Source organism: Antechinus flavipes, chromosome 1, assembly GCF_016432865.1.
Source record: "Antechinus flavipes isolate AdamAnt ecotype Samford, QLD, Australia chromosome 1, AdamAnt_v2, whole genome shotgun sequence".
Taxonomy (NCBI): domain Eukaryota; kingdom Metazoa; phylum Chordata; class Mammalia; order Dasyuromorphia; family Dasyuridae; genus Antechinus; species Antechinus flavipes.
In genome coordinates, this window is record NC_067398.1 from 234601302 (window position 1) to 234625699 (window position 24398).

General features: G+C 35.7%; 1 protein-coding gene across 1 annotated transcript in view; it reads left to right on the forward strand.

Moving 5' to 3' along the window:
- PRDM6 (PR/SET domain 6) overlaps positions 1–24398 on the forward strand; it is a 157405-nt gene that overhangs the window by 103988 nt on the left and 29019 nt on the right. Inside the window, exons 3-4 of the mRNA XM_051997960.1 lie at positions 6106–6233; positions 9969–10093. Of these exons, the coding sequence (XP_051853920.1) occupies positions 6106–6233; positions 9969–10093 (253 nt within the window). The remainder of the gene's footprint in view (positions 1–6105; positions 6234–9968; positions 10094–24398) is intronic.

A 24398-nucleotide genomic window follows, 5' to 3' on the forward strand; every position in this document is an offset into this window, starting at 1 on the left:
CTCCACTCACTTTTTTAAAATCTTTCTCTAATTGTCCAATTGAGTTCTTTTGTTCTGTGGAATTTTTTTCCATTTCGCCAATTTTGTTTTCCAGTTCACTAATCCTATTTTTCAAGGATTTTACTTCTTTATCCACTCTCTCTTTAACTGACTTCTCCAGGCTCTTTTGCCAAGCCTCCCTCTCCTTTTCCCAAGCTTCCTTCTCCTTTTGCCAAGCCTCACTCTGCTTTCCCCATTTTTCTTCTAGCTCCCTTGTGAGAGCCTTTTTAATCACTTCTATGAGGTTCATCTGTGCTGAGGAACAGACGATCTCCTTTGGGGAATCACCTGGGGACTGCCTGTTTTTAGTCTCCTCAGGATTTAGAGTCTGCTCTCTATCTGTGTAGAAGCTGTCTAGGGTTAAAGTCCTCTTCAGCTTCTTGCTCATTCTGTCTATTAATCAGAGACAAACTACCAAAGAAAAACAGAAAAAACTGGAGTCTTTCTTTGGGGGGGGGGCTGGGTGTGTTATCGAGCTTCCTCTACAGACTGCAGGGGGCAGCAGTGAGGCACTAGCAGGACTGTGCTGCGCCTGCGCTCTGAGATCCCAAAGCGTGCTGAGTCACTGAGGGGGGGGAAGGGGGGGGCGGCCAGGTCCTGAGAGACTCCAGCTGTTTGCGGTTGTGTTCTTCAGCCCCGGTGTTTTTAGCTTCTCTGCTGGGCTGTTGACTTGCTGCAGGTTCCAAACCTGTAGCGAAGCTCTCCCCGCAGAGACAGCTGCGATCACTCCCCACCCCCTCTCCAGTCTGCTCCCGTGCTCTCACTGCCGCTGCCCGCCGCCTGCGCCCGATCTAAAACCGCCCCAGCCCTCCAGTAAAGACAGACCTTTCTTGGCGGATCTCAAGGATGGCTTCTCTTGGTAACTATTTGTGGGTTTTTTTCAGTCAAGCATTGATTCAGAGGCTTGTAATGAAGTGGATAGTGAGAGAAAGCGCGGAGCTTATGCAACTGTGAGCCTCCTCTCCGCCATCTTAACCGGAAGTCCCTCAATTCTTTATTTTTATAACAGAAGTTTTCTTTTCTCCTTTTCCCAATGGTAAGAGGCAAGAAAAGTAGGAGAAAAGAAAGCAAAATTTTAATTGAAAAAATTTAATTAGAAATCCAAATTTTTGAATATGAATTTTTTATGACATCTTCATACACTTATGATTCTAGTGGGAAAGACCTTTTTGAAAATCTTGATGAGATCATGCTCATTACTTGAGGGCATTGGGGCAACCTCCTTCCTTGGCTTCATCTCATTTTTCAGAAGTTAGTAATTCAGCTCTCATCTTCTTCATAATTATATTGTTTCTTGGGGTTTGTGTATGGACATCTTAACCATAGGTTTAACAGACTGTAGGTCTTCCTTTGTGATGATTTCTTCATATTGATATTTGGTTGTCAGGACAACATGGACTCTTCCTTTGTTCTAAAGTCTTTCCAGGTTGAAGTTTGCCCCTGGTGAACTTCTCAACCAGATTTTATGTGACATTCTTTATTGTCTCTGAATCTGCAGGGCTCTTCCTCTGCCTAGTTTTCTTGGATCAAGCATGAACATAGGATAGATAAATTTGAGAGTGGATCATTTTTTCTTGTTAGCTGATTTACTAATATGCAATTTTTATTTGATATATGAGCAGTATTACTGAATGTATCCTCAATCATATGTGAAAAGTCTGATTCTGATTGCAAGAAACTTGACTTAATTTTTTTCATAGTCAAAAATCTAAGCATGTACTTCACATGCTACCTTCAATTTTATTATAGCACTCATACTTTTAAGTGGAGCATTGTGAGCCAATATCCAAGGATTGTCCCTTTTTAAAAATTTGACCATTTGAGTAGTCATTGAATAGCAATTAATAATATTTTCTTCTGACCTGGTTCCCATATACATTGTTCTAAAGTATTCTCAACTAATTTGTATTGTCTTCCAAGATGACTACAATTTTCTCATTTCTATACACATGATCTACTCCAAATATCAGTTATCTCCTATAAATGCCAACACTCAAAAAGTAATAGTGTTTTTAAAGTACCACTCTCATACTTTTACAATACTGATTTATAATGTCAACATTCAACCACTCACCAGAAAAGTTGACAAACTGAACATATACTTTAGCCAACTCCAACCATGCATGCTAACAGCAATTCAGAAGTATACTATTTGTCTGACAAAGTTAACATACAAATAAGACTCAGTGGATTCTGCTTGCACATCAAGAGATTATGACATTATTAGTCACTTTGTTGATATGCAATATAAGAATGTATGGATTCAGCACAGTGGAATCTGAGACACAGATAAGAAAAATGGAAAAAGAAAATTATATGGGAAAAATAGTCTTAAAAATCAAATGACATTTAAATCTAGAACATAATTTTTAAAAATAGTATTCAAAATACAACAAACAAAAATGACTACTTCAATGAGAACAATAAGAAAATAAAATCCATAACAAGAAATAAAAGTATATTTTTAAAGATAACTACATGTCACAATTGGAGGAGAAAAAATCTGGCAAAATGCAAAATTAAAATAGACATATTCTTCCTCAAAAATAGCCAGTACTAGATTGGATTCAACTTTACATTTAAACTATAAAAAATTAGTTAACATAAGTTCCAAAAATTTAGGAAAATTTAAAATTAAAATGTATGTACCATGAGTATGCTAAATGCTTGGGATATATTGCAGGAAACTTTACTTAAAATAAGCAAAACATAAAGGGTTGGCTCTCATCCTTTTTTTAATAAAGCTTTTTATTTTCCAAACATATGCAAAGATAATTTTCAACATTTACCCTTGCAAAACTTTGTGTTCCAATTTTTTCCCTCCTTTCTTCCCACCCCTTCCCTAGACAACAAGTAATCCTGTATATGTTAAACATGTGCAATTTTTCTATATGTATTTCTGCAATTATCATGCTACACAAAGAAAGTCAGATCAAAGAGGAAAAAAATGTGAAAGAAAACAAAATGCAAGCAAAAAACAACAAAAAAATGAAAATAGTATATTGTGATCCACACTCAGTACCCTCCCCCCATCCCCCCAGTCTTCTAGATACAGATGGATCTCTTCATCACAAGACCATTGGAACTGTTGGCTCTCATCCTGAGAAAAGTCACATTTAAAAAAATGGAATTAGTGCAACATACAATTTACAACCAGAAGGTGGCACTTTGGAGGACAAAGTTTGGTTAAGAAAGAGTTTTCTTCCTCTCAACTCAGGGTTGATTCTTTGAGACAGTTCCTTTCTCCTCCTACTGGATTAATTTTGGGATTTAACAATCTCTCTAGTCAACTTTCTCTTTTCTCTGACTTCCTCCATTTTGTTGGAGCTAGGCTAGAAACTGTCAAAAGCTCTTATATTTAAATTGACCTATTTACTATAATTGAAGAAATTATAGTTTTAGATGGGGATAGTATAATGGCCTTCAGATCAATTGGATTCTTTTTCTCTGTGATGTCAGGGAGCTTGTGAAAGAAAGGATTCATAAAAGCATCATGAGTATAGCTAAGAACCCCACTCATCCACTTCTAAGCTAAGAGAAAAATCCTGGCCATTGAGACAGAGATGTAGTCCCTCAATCCTGAATTTAATCTTGTGTATGCTATGTTTTACACTGGTATTCCTTATTTACAATTTCTGTATATAATTAAAGACATAAATGACTCAAAAGCAATTAAGATCAAACTTGTCTTTATCTATATACAGCTGCCTTGAAAATATGATAAAAAAACCCAATAACTTAAAAAGAACAGTAAACTCTGGATGTAAATATGCCCCCTCTCTTCTCAAGCAGGGGAAAGTTCAACAGTCCTAACTGTCCTGTCTGTCAAATATTCCATCCTTCCTGATGGAGCCTGAGAGTGCACCCACTACTTTTCTTATCCTCTTCAAGCATCTGCCCTCTACGACTGTCTCTGTTTGCTTTGTTCTTCTACTTCCAAAGACTTTTGCCTTTATTATACTCCATCATAGATCGTTTCAACAGATCCTAGGATTGGAAAATTCTATTCCCTGAGCTTAAACCATGCAATAATCAAAACTCTTCTTAGACTGGGAAGACTACAACTACCAGAAATTCATGTGGCTATTTTGAAACCTGTCTTTCCTGCCTGTAGGAATTGTTCCCAATACAGGACTGTATTATGACAAGTTTGTAAAGAAATGTTGAAAAGAAGTTTTGAAAAGAAGAATTGTTTACAGGATGTCCTAGAAAGACTGTTCCCTATAATGGCTGATGAGAATCCATTTTAAGAGAAACTAAAATGAACTCTTACATTTAAGAAGACTATGAAGAGGATTCTTAAGGCTTTATTCAGTGTTTGTAAAAAACAGAATGATTAAGTTTTGTTTCCAAAAATGAAGTCATCTACTATTACATTGAGGGTTTGAAGTTACTCAATTATATTTCTGACAGTCAAAATATGATAAAAAAAACTTTTAAAATTGATTTTGTTAGTAACTTATATATTCAATGACTTTAATATTTATTTAATCAGATATTATGTAAATATGTAAAGTGTGTATATATGTATAAAGATATGTAAAGTACTGCATAGAAATATATGAGTAACTACTATTGAAAAAAGAGGTTTCTCTAGCTTTTTAATAATATTTAATAAACTAAGTGTTTAATTCATGAGAAAATGATTGTAATTTTTTTAACTGGAAAGAAAATATCAAGACTAGGTATTATAGTGAACCAAGCACTCACCCTGGAATCAGGAGGACCTGAGTGCAAATGTTGCTTCTGATACTTGACTCTCACTAGCTGTGTGACAGTGGGAAAGTCATTTGACTCTTATTGACTTGCAAGAAAGAAAGGAAGGAAGGAAGGAAGGAAGGAAGGAAGGAAGGAAGGAAGGAAGGAAGGAAGGAAAGAAGGAAGAAAGAAAAAGAAAGAAAGAAAGAAAGAAAAAAAGAAAGAAAGAAAGAAAGAAAGAAGGAAGGAAGGAAGGAAGAAGGAAGGAGGGAAGAAAGGAAGGAAAAAGGGAGGAAGGGAAGGAGGGAAAAAGGGAAGGAGGGAGGAAGGGAGAGAGGAAGGAAGGAAAGAAGGAAGGAAAAGAAAAAAAGAAAATATCTAAAAAACCTTAGAATTACTCTGGAGCTTGGTATAATAAAATTAAAGATGAAAATTAGTCAAATAAAAGGCTGAAAGGTAATCTACAAATGAATGTGTCAGTGATCATACTTTGGTCCATTTACGTATTACCATTGGGTTGAGAATAGTTATTTTCAATGATTATATGCCGTGCCAGACTCCAGAAAGCAAGCCTTCCAACATGGGATTTTTTATACTAGGATATCATGTTATCATCAGCCTTTTGAGGCTTTTTTATTGCTGCATTTAAAGCTGATTTTATTTTCCTGAATTCTCACTAGGAAAAAAAAAGCTGACAAATCTAATCTGTCAGTAGTTTTCAACTAGGAGATTTAGATTTAATAGATAATGAATATTTTTCCTCTCTCTGTCCTCCTTTTTCTTTGATGAGGCTTCTAATAGTTCCAGCTCCTAACAACTGAATCCTTCCATTCCCTAGAGTGGAATGAGGTTATTCTCTCTTTTACAATGAATTGTTCTCTCCTAGGGCCAGGCAGCTCCATAGCTGTATCCCACCCCAACTCCCTCTCCTGTTTAGCAAACATTTTCTACCTCTGGAATATTCAAGAACACTAATGAGTTTAGAGCTGGCAGACTTTGGTTCAGATGTTCCAGCCATGTCAGTGCAGCCTCTCCATCCAGATTTCTTTGTTTATCCAGCAGTTCATTACTTAGGAATTGCTTGTCAAAATAGGTTAAATATCCTTTGGGAAACATGGCCACATCTTTGAGACACCACAAATATGTTTAATATGAGAAAGATTGGCTCGATAAGGAAACTGTGACGGACTTGCATCACCAAAAAAAATTTCCTCTTATTTCAGTGGAGTTTCTGAGAGCATCAGTAAGCCCTGGCAAGCCTCAGGGTTATAAATTTCTGGAGCAGACACATGAAGACATCAAGAGAAGGAGGAAAAATGATTGCTGATGATTTGTTCTAACTACTTGACCTTTTGACCTCTTCTCTAGATATATGACCAAGATGGGACACTACAGCACTTTATTGATGGTGGGGAGCCTAGTAAGTCAAGCTGGATGAGATATATTCGATGTGCGAGGCACTGCGGGGAACAGAATCTCACAGTAGTACAGTACAGGTAAGGTATACCTTGATTTATCTACCATTTATGGAAGTCAAAATACCATATCTTGTGTATGAAAATTCAAGCCTGCTAAGTGGCTTTTAAAAATATGAAAAAGCTGGCAGAATTTTTATGTGAGATTTCCAAATGAAGTTTAGTTCTTCATTTTTTAAAGTTTAAGAATAAGATTATTGAGAGAAAAATTCCTTTTTATTTATTTACTGCACCAAAAATTCAATTCTATTATTATAGTAAAATCATCCTATTAAATTAGTATTCTGAGAGAACCAGTGTTCTCTCAGATGTTGACATTCTTTACATCATAAGAAGTTTTATTTAATAAATAGCCTGAGGTTCTATTGAAATGTGTTCAAGTTCAGACTTAGACATATGCTAACTATGGGACCTTGGCAAATCATTTAACTACTCAGTGCCCCATCAAATTCTCTCAGAAGATAGGTTCCAGAGGAGCTGCCAGTCTGCATCAGTGGATTAAGTTTCCTCAGTATGAATTCCCCACACCAATGAAATCACAATTTTTGGAGCAAAAAGAAAGACATCCTTAAGGCTTGTAATTCAGTGTGATATGCACGACTTGGTGACCAAAACAAATGCAGATGAAGCTGAATCCAGGTGCCCTGGACAGAGTCTGAGGCACTAAGTCCCATGTGATTTGGTCCCTTGTCCTTTAGACTTAACCTCAAGAATCCTCACTGTCAGCTGCCTTCAGCCTTTCTCCCAAGGGAAACTATTTCATCTACACAAAGGCAATGTGCGAATCAGTGGCCCAAGGTAACCCTTGCAGGAAATGTTGACAGATTGTTCTGCAGCAACTGGCCTGAGCCTGGAGTATCCATCCCTCCACTTCCATCAGACAAAGCTCAGGCTTCTATCGGATCACTTGGGATGTGGCTGGAGGTGCTGAGGTTGTTTTATGGTGCAAAGGACACTTATGATTTCTTAAGTGGTGTGGAGGGTAAGCAACCTTTTTCACTCAGAGTCGGACTTTGAGGTTTCTGGGAAGCAAAGTAAAAAGCAGGATTTACAAGATAGTAAACCACATCAGCTCAGCGCACCTGTTGTTCAAGCATTTCTCACTTAACTGCCAAGAGGTTAGGGCAGAAATGAGTAGGCAGATGCAAATCAGTTGGACAAAACACAAAGCACAGCTAAGTGTTCTCACACCAAAATCCCACGAAAACATGTGTCGTATAAATATATGACCTCAGATATAAACAATTGTGTTCCCTTTAGTATCAGAAGCAACTGTTTAGCTTTATTAGGCATTATAGACACATCAAAGCAGAATTCCCTTTTTGGGCCAACTTACATTTTTGCCTACAGCTATTTATTTTTCTTTTCTGTTTTGGTTTTCAAATGAAACATTTTGAATTTCTTCCTGACACAGGTTAAAAGTTGTGAAATTTTAGATGCTTCCTAAATTATACCAGCTTATTTAGAGGAAAACAGTTGGACACTCCAGGCCTTTATGCCTAGATGATCTTTGGCTTTTTTAAAAAGTAAAAATTATAATTTGAAGGAAAGATTAGTTTCATAGTTATAAATAGTCTTTACTTGTGTTTAATACAGATGCATAGTTTCCCTGAAGTTTTTAGGAAACATTTTTTATCTATACAATAAACGTTAAAGATGCTATGGATACCAAGAGCACTTTTACAGACAAATGCCACATCTCAAAAAACTGAGAAAAAGCCTAAGAGGAAGGTGGTCATGAGTAAGTCATTACCATCTGTCAATATTAAGTGAATTTTACAACTTTCCTTTCATGATGGAGCTTTTACTTAGAGTTCCCTCTGCTGATCTGTTTTCGATTACTTCAGATCTTTCTAAAATGAACTACAAAAACACAATTTAAAAAACTGGCATCCATCACCAATGACTCAGTCCAAGTGTAAGAAAATAGAAAAGTTGGACACCGAAGAGCCAGCCTAATTTTTATTGTGCATGGACGTCCTCTTCACAAAAAGTCAGCTGGTTTAAATTCGTTCTGTTATGATTTGTAATATCTAAATGGAATTTTCTTCAAAGCGCTCTTGATTGATTGACCCTCAGCTGAACGTTTTGTTTTTATTTTGAGGCTGACAATAATGTTTGTTGGCATGTGTTCTCCTTCAACTGTGTGGGGACGCCATGAAGCTATCTTTATGAGTCATCCATCCACAATACTAAATACATGTCAGCAAAGGAAATATTATCCGAAAAGGGAAAAATCCCTTTGATGTGCTTCAACATGCAGAGATTTCTGCGAGTTTTGGAAGCTCTGTCTGCTTGTAAGGAACGGTGTACACTTACACTTTTTTTCTTTCTTTAGGCTTACTCCGAGCCTAAGAAGACCACCCATTGCTTGAAAACAGTTCTGCTCTTTCAGCAGCAAAGTGTGTCATTTGGTTTTAGCACATTCATTTGCCGGACCACTGTGTTTATGTTAAGGGAAGCCAAATGGAGAGATGAAATGTTACAAGGTTGAAGTACAAAGTAGTCTTGATTTTTCTCAAGTTAGGAGATGTCGGTAATTTATAGCACAGCCCCAGTTTTGATTTTTTTTTTAAATGTAATGGTGGAAAGAATTAATAAAATGCACAGCTTTGGGAAATGCTAGAGGAGGAGGGGTCAGTAGGGCCAGACAACGGCTGGTGTTTTTGTCAGATATTCATAGAATGTTGGGGAAAAACATTCTGCTTAGCTAGCAGTGCCCTCGTGAGACAGAATGGCACTGAGTGAGGAAAATAACAAGATAAATGAAATTTTTGCAGCTGCAAGTAAAATATTGAGAATCTGCACTTTTTTATTGATCTTTATGATCCTATTGCCAAGAGCCACTTTGTGGTGACAAAATATGTTGACAAGTGCATATCTCACTGCCATGAAAAATGTGGTGAAGGATTCTCCTTATGTCTGCAGTGTTATACAAGGAACAAATTGCACTGCTAGGGCCAATTCCTTACAGAAAGACTAAATTTAAGGCTTACCAGCCCTAAACACTTTTATCTTGAACTTCAGGCTAATATTTGTAGCAATTCTTCATTGAAAGAAAAAAAACCCAATGGAAGTCTCACATTTTTTTTTTCAGTCCATAGATATTTTTTCTCCAGTACACTAGCTGTTATAAAAAATGTTCATTTCTTTGTACTTTGGCTGTATCATTTTGGTGCCTAATCTTTCAGAGTGAAGTGTTCCTCCTGTATTTATTGAATTTCTCTCTGACTCAGGGGTTTGACTCTTCTGTATGAAAATTTAGAGAGAAAGAGGCCAAAATTTTTTTTTATTTCACTAGGTCCTTGGATGGCAAGACAGTTTAGTTTATTACAGATTTGGTAACTTCAAGTTATGAGTTGCAGAAATCTTCTTAATGCTTTCCCTTACAAATAAGAAGGCAAGGCCCCATCAGGCTAGGGAACTAATGTCTTTTCTGTTTTCGATGAGGGAGGATTTTTCCTCAGAACATTAATGGATTGTTTCTCTATAAGCTCTCTTTTGGATCAGATAGCCTTCTAGTTCATTAAAGAAACTCTCTTGTGGGATATCATGGAAATAAAATGCCAGTTGTTTATAGGCACTTGGCTATAGTCACTGATTGAGGCCTGGTGATGATAAGGTGAGTACAGATTTATAACAAACAGAGATTATTTAGGAACAACAGTACAGAAACTTTTGAAGGCTATAAAAGTGTGGATAAAACAAATGCATCAAACATGTTACTAAGCTGGATTTTCTTTTTGTTTTGAATAGGTCAAATATATTCTATCGAGCCTGTATCGATATCCCCAGGGGCACTGAACTTCTGGTGTGGTACAATGACAGCTACACATCTTTCTTTGGGATCCCTTTACAATGCATCGCCCAAGATGAAAACTGTAAGAACTTATTTCAGCTCTAAATCCATTTTCATAATTAGTGTTTAAAAGTTAGCTTTCCAAAAAGGGGTTCTTGTCACATTGAAATTTGCAACTAGAATGTGTCCAACTCTTTATTCAGTGATTTTCTTTTACCTGAATCATCTTTCCTTCCATTTCCCCCAAACCTCTCTCTCTCTCTCTTCTCTCCTCTCTCTTTCTCTTTCTTTCCCTCCTTCTTTCTCTCTCTCCCTCTCTCCCCTTTTCCCTCCCTCCCTCCCTTTCCCTTTCTTTCTCCCTTCCTCCCTCCCTTCCTCCTCACCCTCCTCCTCCTCTTCCTTCTTTTTCTCTTCCTTCTCTCTCTCTCTCTCTGTCTCTCTCTGTGTCTTTCTCTGTCTCTCTCTCTCTCTCTTTCGCTCTCTCGCTCTCCCTCCCTCTTTCTCATTCTCCCTCTCTCCCCTTCTCTCTCCCTCCCTCCTTTTCCTTTTCTTTCTCCCTTTCTCCCTCCCTTCCTCCTCACCCTCATCCTCTTCCTTGTCCTCCTTCTCTTGTTCTCCTCCTCCTCCTCCTTCTTCTCTTCCTTCTCTCTCTCTTTTTCTTTCCCCCAGCACATTCACTTGCTGAATCTTGTCAGTTCCACCTCCATAACGTCTATTATATTTGTCTTTAACTTTTCATTCATACACCTCCTGCCTGATCTATTGTACTAATTTTCTAATTGAGCTCTCTGCTTCTCTCCTTTCTTCAACGCATTCTCCACACATTGCAAAGCAATATTCCTTTGAACATGTCATTCCTCTGCTCAAAAATCAACACTGTCAGGGCAGCTACTAGATGCCTCAGTGAATAGAGTATTAGCCCTGAAGTTATGAGGGACCTGAGTTCAAATTTAATTTCAATCAACACTTCAGTTAACACTTCCAAGTCATGCGACCCTAGGCAAGTCACAATTCCAATTGTCTCACCAAAAAAAAAAAAAGAAAAAAAAAGAAAAAAAAATCAACAGTGACTCCCTGTTGCCTCTAGAATAAAATATCATCTCCTCATATTTGGCATTTTGGGTTCTTTATAATCTGGCTTCCAGCTTACATTTTCAAATGTATTACAAGGATATATTATGAATGAATTGCAATACTCTGTTTTCCAGCCAACCTGGTCTATTTGCAGTTTCTCATTCATGACATTCCATCTACTATTAGTAGTCTTTGTAGAGGCTGTCTTTGATTCCTGGAATGCCTCTTCACCTTTGCCCCTGCAGATGCTTTGCTTCCTTTAAAATTCGGCTCAAGTACTATTTCCTATATGAGAACTTTCTTGATTCCCCAACTACTATTGCTTCTCCCTTAAAATTATTTTGTATTAGCTTTATATATTTATTTTACATTAATATATTTACTTATTTACTTATTATTTTCCTCCCAGCATTTCTGTGGATTTGGGTCCCCAGCATATGATATGTGTCTAGCTAACTGACTGACAGTTTAGGACATCATGATATCCTTAGACCAGTGGATTCCTGTGTTGTGAACCTGCCACTCAGTCACACATGGCTCAGTGCTTTTTTGTTTCACTTTGGAACTTCTCTTCCCAAAACAGGTTAGGTGAAGCTCAAAAAATTCCTGATTCAGAAAAAATATGAGGCCCAATATAATTCATTTTCCCATAACTGCCCTTTGTGAATATACATGTTATGCAGTGAATGGGGAAGGAGGAAGGAGACTAGGATCCTGATAAGTTATTCAAGGGTCCAGGATAAGTGCTTGCCTGGGCCTGGACAGCTTTGCACATCATCTCTCATACCTACCCCTCCTTTTTTGCATATTCATGTTTACTATTAGACTGTAGTCTCCCACAGAATTTCAAATATTCAATTCAAACATACTCTCAGCCTCTTGGTTCTTCATCTACACCCACAATTTCACCACATCCAGATGAATTTTTAACCATCTCAAAAGTAGCATCAATTCTATGGCTATTTTTTTGACATTCTTAATAAATATTCTACAACCCACATGGTGAAACACTAAACAGAGTACTGGGCCTGGAGTAGGGAAGAAAAGAGTTCTGATTTGGCTTCTGACAGACTGGCAAATCTACTTCTATTTGCCTCAATTTCTCCAACTATAAAATGGGGATAATAAAAGGACCAATCTCAAAAGGTGGTTGTGTTTCAAATGTTTTAGTGCAGAAGCTGATACATAGTAGGTGCTATATAAAGGCTTATTCTCTTTTCCCTTAAGGAGCTTCATGTCTTGTAGTCTTGGTTCCAAACCTTCTCAGTATCTGCTACTTTTGCTCCCATTAGTTATTCCTTTACTATTAATGTAACCTTTTGCATTTTTCACAGCTTTTAAGTCACAAGCAGAGTCAAATAGGAAAACTCTTAAAAAGTTTTATAAACCTTAAAGCTCAATGTACAAGTTGTTGTTGTTGTTGTTGTTGTTGTTGTTGTTGTTGTTATGCTCCATAAGTATTCGTTTGAGCATCTATTGAGTCAAAAAGAAGCAAAAAAAAAAAACAAAAAAACCCCAACCCAAAAAGATGGTTTATCAATCTCAAGGAATTTATAATCTTATGTAGCCACAAAATTTACACTTATGAAATAATCAGAAAACAATGTGACATAAAGGAAATGTTCCTTCTTTACCCCTCACTCTTTTCTTATCCCTAGAGTATAAAAATTTTATTATGTTTCAATATAATATCTGAGGTTACGGATATATTTCATCATGGATGAAAATGAATGAGAAGTGGTAGGAATAATTATAATAGTAATAATAAAAAAAACTAGCATTTATACAGTTCTTTAAGTTTTGCTAAAGATTCTTAAATTATCATCTAATTTTATCTTTATAACTACCCTGGGATGTAAATGCTATTATTATCCTCATTTTACAGATAGAGAAACTAAGGTGAAAAATTTAGTGGCTAGACCAGAGTCTCTTAACTAGTAACTGTCTGAGGCTGAAATTGAACTTCAAGGTGACACTTAGAAGTATGATCTAGGATTTGTGTTTTGTTAATCAAAAAAAATAGCAGCTGAAGCAGATTCTGACTTTACTATCATCAGATCTGGATTCATATCCTAACTTTGATATTAATTCTTTGGTACTGGACAATCACTTCCCTCTCTGGTCTTTAGTTTTTGTTTTTTAATCTGTAAAAGTCTCTTCTATCTCTTCTTGTATTTTATGTTTTCTCTTGAAAAAGATTGAAGTCCTGGACCTAGATATGAATTCATAATTTTCCTTCAGATTGAATTCATGTAGATCATAAAATAATCCATCTATTCTTATTTATTCTGATACCAATACTCTGAGTAATTTTTCTTATTGAAAGTTCCTTTCTTTAAAAGAAATTTTACCTAATAATCTAGTCCTTTTCCCTTTCCCATATATTTTATCTATTTTGTTCCTTAGAATGCATTAGAGTTCCATGTTTTTTGGGATATTTACCTTCCATCTTGTTCTAAGATTGTTAAGTAAATATCAGTGAAGAGTGAACCTATTTATAGAAGTTTCTTATGTGCCTTCTATGTATACTCTTTATATAGGCGGTCCCCAATTGATTAATGGAGTTTATTCCAAAAGCTCATAATAAAAGTCAGGTTTTTGGAATTTGGAATACATTTGTGATGAAGCAATATTATAAATTGTGGTTAGGTTCTTTGGCTATCCCATGAGTCTCTTTAACTCATAATATCCCTGCTATTAGTACTCTAGAAACTATTCATTTGTAATATTGTTCCTATGGGAAAATACATTTTAATGTCTAACTTGGAAAAGGTAGGAACAGATATTCCACTTCCCTGACAAGTCCCAGCAGCAAGAGCTTCTCTTCCTCCAACTTTCTACCTGCATATTAATGGGATTAATGACTCCCTTACCTCTTAATCACTGGGAATAGCTCCTGTGGCCTGGGGGAGGAGCTGAAACAGGGTGGGAATTAGAAAGAGCCAGGGGGACTTTGCTAAGGAGAGAGAAGAGTTGAATAGAGAAACTATTGGGGGAGATAGCTGTTATTAAGATAAGACAACTGAAACCTTCAGCACTTGCAGTCCTTCAATATTATAGAAACAACTTAGTTTAACACCTAATGAGCAAAAAATATTTAAAATAGGAAGCCTCCATATGGCCCATGAGTTTTTGCCCATCTCCTCTTTTTTTATTTCTTCAGATGTGTCCTGCAATGTGTCCCAAGATTTTTCCCTTCCAACCCAACAATTTAGTTTTGTCTTAAAAAAATGATGTAATGTCCCTATTTGCCCCAAGTACATTTTGTTCAACTTACTCCATTTCTACTAGGACAAAAGAGTAAATATTTAGGGCTTTTTTTTGAGGAGATAATGATCATAGTAGAGTCAGAGGAGACAAGGGAACAAAGGTATGGTGTCAAGAAAGATTAGCCAGCTACAATGAGCAATATTGGGAATACGGAGTCTGTGCGTGGTGAGGAGGGGACTAGAGCCTAGAAGCGAGACAATGAAGAGTTAGAATGGGAAAAGTATGTAACTTCCCATGCTTTTTCTCACCCCCATTTTGTTGCTAATTGTTCTTAGAAGAGATATGTAAGACAAAGTCTACATGGTAAGAGACGATGCTGTCATGAGGTTTTTCATCTTATCATTGCTTTTTTTCCTCTCTCCTTATTCTTGACACTTTTCTATCACAGATTTTACTGAAGACTGGCACTGAGGAGGTAGAAAAAAGTAAGACCCCAAAAATAGGCCATTGTAGGAATACTAAAGAGAGTGGAGGTAGAGGTTTCAGGAAGAGGCAAGATAGGGTTTGGTGGCTGTCTGTAGTACCAAGAAGAAGGTCAGAGAGTAGGATGAATCCCCCATATTGCTAAATAAGAGTGAAGTTTCTTTGACTGAATCTAGTTGGGTTTGCCATTTGTTAATGTGGGGAAGTTGGGCATTGGTGAGGCATGACTGCCTAGAAAGTTTTTAAAATAAATTAATTTAAAATCAAAATTTCATCAAAAAACATGAACATTTCAGTATGTAGGAGGATCAAAAAGGGAGACTGCATATGGAAATTGAATTGGGTTTTTTAAGTGTGTATTAATATAGTAGTCATAAAATTGCTATGTTGATATTCCTTTTTGAACTTTCCTATATATTTTGGATAGCAGACCTTTATTGGAGAAATTTGATAAAATTTCCCCCCTCCCCCAATGACTATTTCCCTTCTCATTTTACAGCATTTCAATTTTATGAATTAAATTAAAAACTTTTTAATTTTATATAATTAACATTATCCATTTTATCTTCTATGAATTGTTTAATTAAGAATTTCCCCCGCAACCACAGCTATGGAACATCATCTCCTTCTCTTCCCCAAGTTTATATACATATATAAATAAATAGAAAGAGAGAGAGAGAGAGAGAGAGAGAGCGAGAGAGAGAGCACTATAAATCCATATAGATAGATAGATAGATTTATATCTCTATCTATCTATCCATCTATCTATCTATCTATCTATTTCTATCTCTATGTAACCTCTTATATTTAGACCATGTATCCTTTTGGAACTCATTATACCTTATTTTATAATGTATATATTCTTCATGGGAGCAAATTAGTCACTTTAGAAGTCCCCAAAGACAACTAGAGCACCACTTAATTCCCTGCTATAGGTAGTTGTTAACTGATACTTTATAAAAGGTAAAACAACTCCTAGAAATGCTTAATACCCTTAACAGTTTACAAACTGAGGGAATCTTGTTAGATAAAGGAAAAACAGTCCAGGAAGGGAAGAAAGTTACTAGAATAAATTTAATTCAAAGAGATAGTTTTATTCATTCAGTAATTTGTGTGGAGCTGCTCCAGTGTAAGTAAGGGCAAAGTAAGGGAGGCCTGTCATCTATGAATGCACGGTGATGAAATAAAAAGCTCAACAAAAAAGTGAATCATACCCCAAATCCATTTAATTGACTTTTTCTCCCCACAAGTTTGACTGATATTTGGATGAACTTTCTGGAAAATTGGGTGTTGGTTGAAAATAGCCAAAAAATAAAAAATAAAGAAATTAAGGGAATTGATTTATTCTGTTTACAGATAATGGATTTCATTTTGAAGAATAGATCATGTTCTTTTTCTCTTCTCCCTTGCAAGAAAACACTATAGTACAAAATGTTCATGAGCCTTCTTTTCCTCTTGTCTTTATTTCATTAGTCACAAATAACAATATTTATCATCCCTTTCCAATTTTTCCCTCTTTGCAAAATAGTCCTTTGAAAGAGTAGTCTATTCCTCCTGTTTCCTTGTCTGGTTCTAGGAATGATAATTTCTGTTACCTATGTAAGGAAATGTTTATATTCATTGAAAAAATGTCCATTTTGGTATTCTATTACTTCATCACTTTTAAGATTCAATTTAAGATATTATACTAGTGAATCAGAATGTTATAGAATACTAGAATAATCCACGTAATGCGTAACATTCTCTACAATATCTTTGGCAAATATTATTTGAAATGACAAGGACCAAAAAAAAGTTCATTCTATTTTTGGAAGGCTATTATCAGAAAAAAAAAAATCTCTGTTTAAAAGGCTGATTTATCTCCCTGTAAATTCCACTTATTGCAGCTAAGTTTGCCTTCTGGATTTATAATTTTCTTTCATATGACAATTTTTTGGATATTTAAAACAGCTATCAAGCACTACTGGATTTTCTTTCTTTCTTTTTTTTTTTTTTGAATGGGTGAGTGGGTTTGAAATTCCTGGTTACTTCAACTGCTTCTCATGTAACACAATTTCTGTACCGTGTTACTTTGCCCAGAACTCCTCTGATTTCTAATCCCATACAGAATGGAACTTAGACTATGCATATGGGAGCTCCAGTTCGAATGCCCAATGCTGGAGCCTCAATGTAATACTGTCTACTTATAATATGGCATTCAATCCAAGAGTATTTGACATTACAAAAAGGCTTATAATGTGGTTCACAATTTAGACTCTGGGGATGTAGCCAAAGCTGTAATATATGAATGAATGCATAGAGGTAAAAGTTGGAAGGCAAAGAAACCAAGAGGTTAACTATTTCTAAAGTACCTTTAGAGTGCTTTTCATGTTTAATTGATCAATGAGAGACATGAATCTGATTAATCAAGAACTGGAAAGTACAAGTAGTTCCTTGGTAGAGTGTATTTCTTATATTTTAGTTGGGCATATGAAGCTTAACAAATACATTTACAAATATTGTTCCATTTAATGATCCTAATACTATTATGAAAAAGAGAGACATGTTTAGGACAACAGATTTTAGAAACCATAATCTGCTGTTCTTCTGCTCATGTACTGATTACCACTCTCACCAGCCTGGGGTCATACAGCTGAAAAGTAAAAGTGGAGTCATGAAACATCTAGATTTGGCTCCATGCCCTTATCCAAAAATGCATTGCCTGGCAGCAACTGGAATATGTTTCTTAGTCTCTGGTTTATCCTATAATCAGATTCATATGGGACATTTTTCAAGCTGATATTTGGAGTTAAGACTCTACTGAATCAGTGTGCTATGTAATTTAGCACCTGAAATACTGAGGGGAAAATTCATAAACTAGTGAGATATTGGGGATTATGCAACCAAAAAAAGTATGCTTATTTCCAAATCTCTAAGGGTTAAGAAAAGTTTTAAAGGAATTAAGTCATTGATTATAATACTCAAGGATTATAATCCCTTTTCCCAGTGGGGTATTACAAGCATTTGATTTCAGTTTCTGCTTTAAAGATTGCAACATCTTAAAAAAATAAAATAAAAGGGCAAACTGTGTATACTGGAAGTGTTATGTTTGACCACCCATGAAACAAACAGAAAGCTTTATCAGATGGGCATGGAAAGTATAGTCTGTATAATTCTCTGGGTGGCCTCAGGCATATCCAATAATGGTATATTGAGTCTATGATTAAAAAAAAAAATTTCATGAACAAAAAGAACACAATATGTGGAAGGACACAGTTTAACCACTGAAAAATCATGTGGTAAATGTCAAAGCTCAGCCTGTAAAATGTTAATTCTCACCTGGGACAACATGTAAAGATTTTACACATAAAAAATGCTCAGAACTCTCTTAGTGCTTTGTTTGTACCTGTCTTGACAACTTACCACATTTTATGCATTTTTATTTCCTTGTATATACACACTTATGGGTTTATTTTCTTTTTATTTCTCTTATTAGGATGGAAATCATTTTTGATGTCTATTTATACACATACACAAAATACTCCCATACAATTCTTTGCACAGAATAGTTGTGTAAGTTAAGGATTAGATCCTTTCGTAGTAAGGTTGGAAATTTGACTTTTTTTGTGTTCTCCCACAGAGGCTCATTAGAGTGCTATGTAGGCCCACAGCAGGCATTTCGGAAATGCTTATTGAATGAATATTGAGCCTTTCTATTATAGTCATCACAGAGTACTGAAAGTATTTGGTTAAATTATGTCTAGTTAATGAAAGGACAGAAAGGAGTAATTTTACTTAGGGAATATATTGTTTTTAAGCACTTTCCATTAAAAACACAGACCTTAGAGGCCACCAAAAACATGTCATTTTCTTCCCATGGGGCTTTTAAACCTTCTTTAACCTTTTAAACTCACATTTCACATTGGACAGAATGACTTTGCGCCACCATAATGGCATGCCTTTCTCAGTAGCAGCAAGATCATCAGTCACTCATACTGGACTCTGTGACTCAAAGGGAAACCACCATTTCATATAGACATTTTGCTTCTGGAAACAATTTTTGTGTGTTTGTCTGTTTTATATAAATAATAGTTCTAAATGGAGCATATAGAGCTCCAAAGAGAGAGCCACTTTCTGTCAACTGTGGGCCTTTCAAAAGAAGCAATCAGAATACACATGTGAACAGATGTATCTGCAAGCAGGAATGAGTTCTCCCAAAGCTTTCAGTAGGGGTCTAGTTCCCGCAGAGTGTAAAGCCTAATGTGTACTCATATTCATTTCAGAGGAAATTAAAAAAAAAACACCTGGGAATAAATGTTAAACAAGTATTCCTGCTACTTCTGCTGTCTTATAGCATTAAGCTGATATAGCGTAATGTGAAACTTCAGGGTGACCTTGCTATTACGACACTGGAGCAAATCCTGGTTCTATCAGATCCCCCCACCTTTCTGAGGGGGGAGGAAGGTGTCCCAAGATAATAGAATAAAGCAGAAATACCTCCATAATGGCCCCCATCCAATTATAAGAACCCAAATAGAAGGGATCAGTATGTTCCTCAGGACTCAGTCTCTCCCATACATTTATCATATTCTCCACTCTGGGTTATGTTTATCTGTATGTGCTGTATTTATCCTATTTGATGGTAAATAAGGGCAATATTTTGTCCATTCTTATATTTTTCTAGCTCCTAGCACAATGTTCATTTAGCATTCCATAAATGATTTTGATTTGAGTTAAAATCTATGTCCATTATTTTCTATGAGAACAAAACATACATACATATATGACAGTGGAGCAGCCTAGTTGGGAACTTGAAAAGTATTTTAGGCAACAATGGAGATGCTGTCTTAGCATTAGTTACATATACTTACTGATGTTCTGCTCTCTGCAAGCCTGTAGAAAAGCAGGCTGTCACATAATTAATTTATCCAATAAGAGTGCCACCAGGTGGCAATATGCTCAAAACACCAGGTAAATAGTTTCACTGTGTATCCAGTGTACCCTGTATGATCCTCCTCAAGAATTTTGATTAGTTAGAGTGGTCTCAGCCTACCTATCATATAGATATTTTGCTTCTGGAAACAATTTTTGTGTATTTGTTTTATATAAATAATAGTTCTAAATGGAGTATATAATACTAGAGAGCCACTTTCTGTTAATTGTGAACCTTTCAAAAGAAATAATCTACTACCTTCTTGACTCCTCATGGTATATCAGGTGCTGGTCTCAAGTTTAAAAAGCACTCTAAATGAAAAATGAAATGAAAATAAAATGGAAAAACTACTCCAAAAATTAAAAATCATGATAAACTATAGCTACAGAGCCCTCCTCTTTTACATGAGATAGCTCCAATTCTTAGTCAACTTACTTAATTCATAAGATTCAGGCAACTGATTATTTGTGGCCCTGTAATAAGGGAAAGCAATAAGCTAAAACCATAGCAAAGTAAAATTGTCAAGCATAGAACACTTCATATAGTTTTCTACCCCAACCTCCTACTACATAGTATAAGAATATTTTATTGGGTAAAACTGATGGCTCCATCTGTACAGTTTTCTGACTGTGATGTGAAAGGATGGTAGGGAATGACTGAATCCTTTACAATCATCTGCTAGACTGGCTGTAACACCTGACTTATACTCCTGAATTTCTGAATCTCTGCAGTCTATTCTCCCCACAGATCATATTGAATTCCATCATAAAGTTGATGGTATTTGCATATGTACCAGAACACTATCCTTCTCCCCCCTCACACATTATACTTATTTATCTCTAAAAATTAAGGATATATTCCATAGGGAGAGACAGCATGGTATATTTCTTAGAGGTCCTAATTATGACACTTACAATCTATGTAACCATGGGCAAGTTAGCTTCCAATTTTGTTGTTCAATTGTTTCTATCATGTCTGATTCTTTGTAACTATTTGGCAAAGATACCAAAGTGGTTTGCCATTCTCTTTTCCAGCTCATTTTAGATATGAGGAAATTGAGGCAAATGGGGTTAAGTGACTTGCCCAGGGTCACATAGCTAGTAATTGAATTCAGATCCTTTTGAACTCAGGTCTGATTTTGGGTCTAAAAGTGCTCTGTCCACTGTACGGTACTGCTGCCCAGATTCTTATTTTGCCTAGCCAATTCTTTAAGATGATAAGTTAAAGTCAAGATGCTCCTCTGTATTGTTAAAGAAATTTCCATACTAAGTAAAGACTTAGTTTCACTTAGTAACCTATTGAAAATCATTTGCCTAAATTTTTAGGTGGTCTTTTAGCTCTACTCTATAGCACTGTAATTCTTGAACCAATTTATATTTTAAGACTCTACTTCAATCTTGGAATGAATTGACAAGTTATTCTTCTTTATTGATCACAAATTTTAATTATCATCACTTTTAATCTTTAAAGGATGTCCATTAGTTCTAGTGTTCTTCATCTGACCTCATGTCAGTAATTCCTCTTAGCTTCTGTATTTTCAGATATCCTAAGATACAAAAAAAATCTTGTTAATCACTAGTGGGAATGTGGAAAGTGGAATGTGTTAGAGAGATGACATACTAGCTGTAGAAATCTGGGTAAATTACTTACATTCTCAGTATTCTAGGCATATACTTTAAACTGTTTTAAATAGGTGTTGACCAGTATTTATCAGAGAAAGCAGAATTCTAGCCCAGGGGTAATTTAGGATATAGTAGATAGGGTATTAAACTTGGAGCCAGGAAGACCTGAACTGATTCTTGTCTCAGATACTTGCAAGCTGTATAACCCCAAGATCCCTTAAATTTCTCAACCTCTGTCAGCTTCAGTTTCCTCTTCTGTAAAATGAAGAGGTAACTTATCTAAAGGGCTTTGTAAACCTTAACTGATATATAATGCTATCATCATCTTCATCATCATCAGCTTTATCATCATCATCATCATCTTTATCATCATCATCAGTCTAGTTTCTATCCTGTTTCTGATCTAACTTCAGCAATGTTGTAGTTTCCTTCAGGTGGTCTAGAATAATGTTTCCTGTTTTGTTTTGAATAGTTTTCCCAATAATGTATATAAGGCTCATTTCCAGGCATTTTTGAATTAGAGAAGTTATGTGTTGTAGTTGTATATGCTATAGGCGCATTTTTATAATTGTGGTTCATTGTTTTCTGAATTGTCTTCTATAGTAGAGCAGGGCTTCTTAAACTTTTTTCATTCACAACCCTGGAGTATAGATATATAAAATAGATATACAAATCAAACAATTACTGACAATAAATTATAATTTTGCAATTGCCATATGGACTTATGCAACCCCATATGAGGTCATGAACCACTGGTTAAGCTTTCTTCTTCAGGCTTTAAGATTCCATGGGATTATATCACTAATGTAGTACAACTATAGGTCTTTTTATTTATGTGTGTGTTTGTGTGTATTGCATACTTAAACATATGTGTATGTGTATGTTTAAGAGATTTGAATGAGGATATAATTCCTGAATCCAATTCCTATTTCTTAATCTGTCTCCAAGTTATGCTTTCATTTTCATGTCATTGTCATGCATACTCAAGGACTTCTCCTTAAAATGAACAATAAAAGTGCTACTTCCCTTATGCAGAAAAAGCCTTACTTTTGTTTTTAAAATAATTGAGATAAGAATAAGATAAAAAGAAGTGACAGGAATTTTAGGATGACCTTCGGGTCTCCTATGTTATTATTACCCTAACACAAGGATCTGAGTAGATAAATTGTAAGGGATTTGTTGAGACATATTCAGTTTAGTAAGTTGCCCAGGGTCACACAACTAATATTTAAGCACATATTGGGGGACCTAAATCAGGCATTTTGTCACTTACATTGTCTCTACAACTACACTAATATTGATTTTGTTGTTTTTACTATTATATTTAACCCTTTTACCATAGATTGATATTTACAAACTAAATTTATCTAATTATACACATATGCATATATTTATATGACTATTTCAAATCTGAATACATTAACAGTGCTTTTCAAAGTGGTTTTTGTTGTTGCTGCTGTTGTTGTTCTTTAATATAGAGGATCCATGAATTCAAAAGATTTGAAGATTCTTGTTCTATATCCCTTTCTTGAATCATAACTGATAGCCCCAGAGTCTGTAATCTCATAAGCTTTCAGAGCACCAGCATGAGTCTATCTAGAGCAATTCCAGGATATGAGAACTGAAAGGCACTCTGGGGCTTATCTAGTCTAATCCCCTCTTTTTACAGGGAGATAAACTGAGAGCAGAGAACTAAAATGCCTTGCCCAAGATCACATAGTTAATTAATGGTGGAGCTGGCCCTAGAAGGTGTTAGGTATCTTTCATTGCTCTTCCACCATTCAGCAAGTCTTAGGTGGGTGATATTCAAAGGCTTGAAAAATATTTCGTATGCTCTTTCTCTTCTATCATTGGTTTTTGAGACATAACAGTCTTTGTTTTTCCATCCATAGAAATGGTCATTCCTTGATTTCTTAATCTCAAACTAAAAATGACACAATGTCTCACTCATAAAGATGACTCCTTTTTTCTTAGCCTTTTTGGGTTTTGTTTTATGGTGTATAAGTAAGTGACTTTCTATTGGTTTTCTTTGTCCATGGGACTAGCCCTAAAATTTCTATCTTCATGTTTGAGCTTTAACACATAGTTCAACTTATGGTCAAAAATTTCATTTCTCTTTTGGAAACCAGCTTTAAAATTTCATATGATGAATACCTTCCTCAGAGCAAAATGATTGTCTGTAAGCTAAGCAGAAGTATTTGATAGAAAAAAAAATTCTTGACATAGTCTTATCAAGATATATCATGGATCAAATAGGAAGAGGATCAGACAAGCTTTTTGCTTTATCAAGTTATTAGGTGTCTGTTTACCTGGGACCTGAAATACTATGCCAACACGTCATTTTGATTTTGTAGATGTAGAAACTCAGACTTAAGGATATTTTGTCAACAATGTATGACAGGATTGAGAATAGAACTCAGTTTCTGCATTTCTATTTGGGTCTGAATCTTTGAGTTAAGATAGCTTAACTATCAAGAAATAGTTTCTTTCTGGGCTGAGTAGTCTCATAATACTGAAAGTTTTAGAACTGGCAGAAGGTTTGTCATTTACTTATCCTCATTTTTAAAGCTGAGGAAACTGAGATTTTGAAGAGTTACAGAAGCAACTGACCTGAGTGAATGGGAAAATGGTGGTACTCTCACAGTAATTTAAAAAAAAAAGTTTGGAAGGGAAAAAGTTCGGGAAGTTTGGTTTTAGACATCTCCAACTTGAGATGCTTAGAGGATATTCAATTCAAGATGTCCAGGAAGTAGTTGGGGATACATGATTGTAATTCAGAAAAGTTATTAGAGCTGCATACATAGATCTGGGAATCATCCTCACAGAGATAAGTGAAACAATAAGAGATAATGAGATTACAAAGTGAGATACTATAGAAAAGGGGGCCCAGGACAGAGCCATAGGAGCACCCACAGTTAGAGGATATGACAAGTATGAAGAGTCAGCAAAAGAGGTTGAGAAGAATCAAGCCACACAAAGAGAAGAACCTGGAGAGAACAATGTCAATAGAGAATAGAGCATATCCAGGAAAATTACTAGAACTATCAAATACTTCAGAGATGTCAAGGAAGATCAAGAATGAGAAA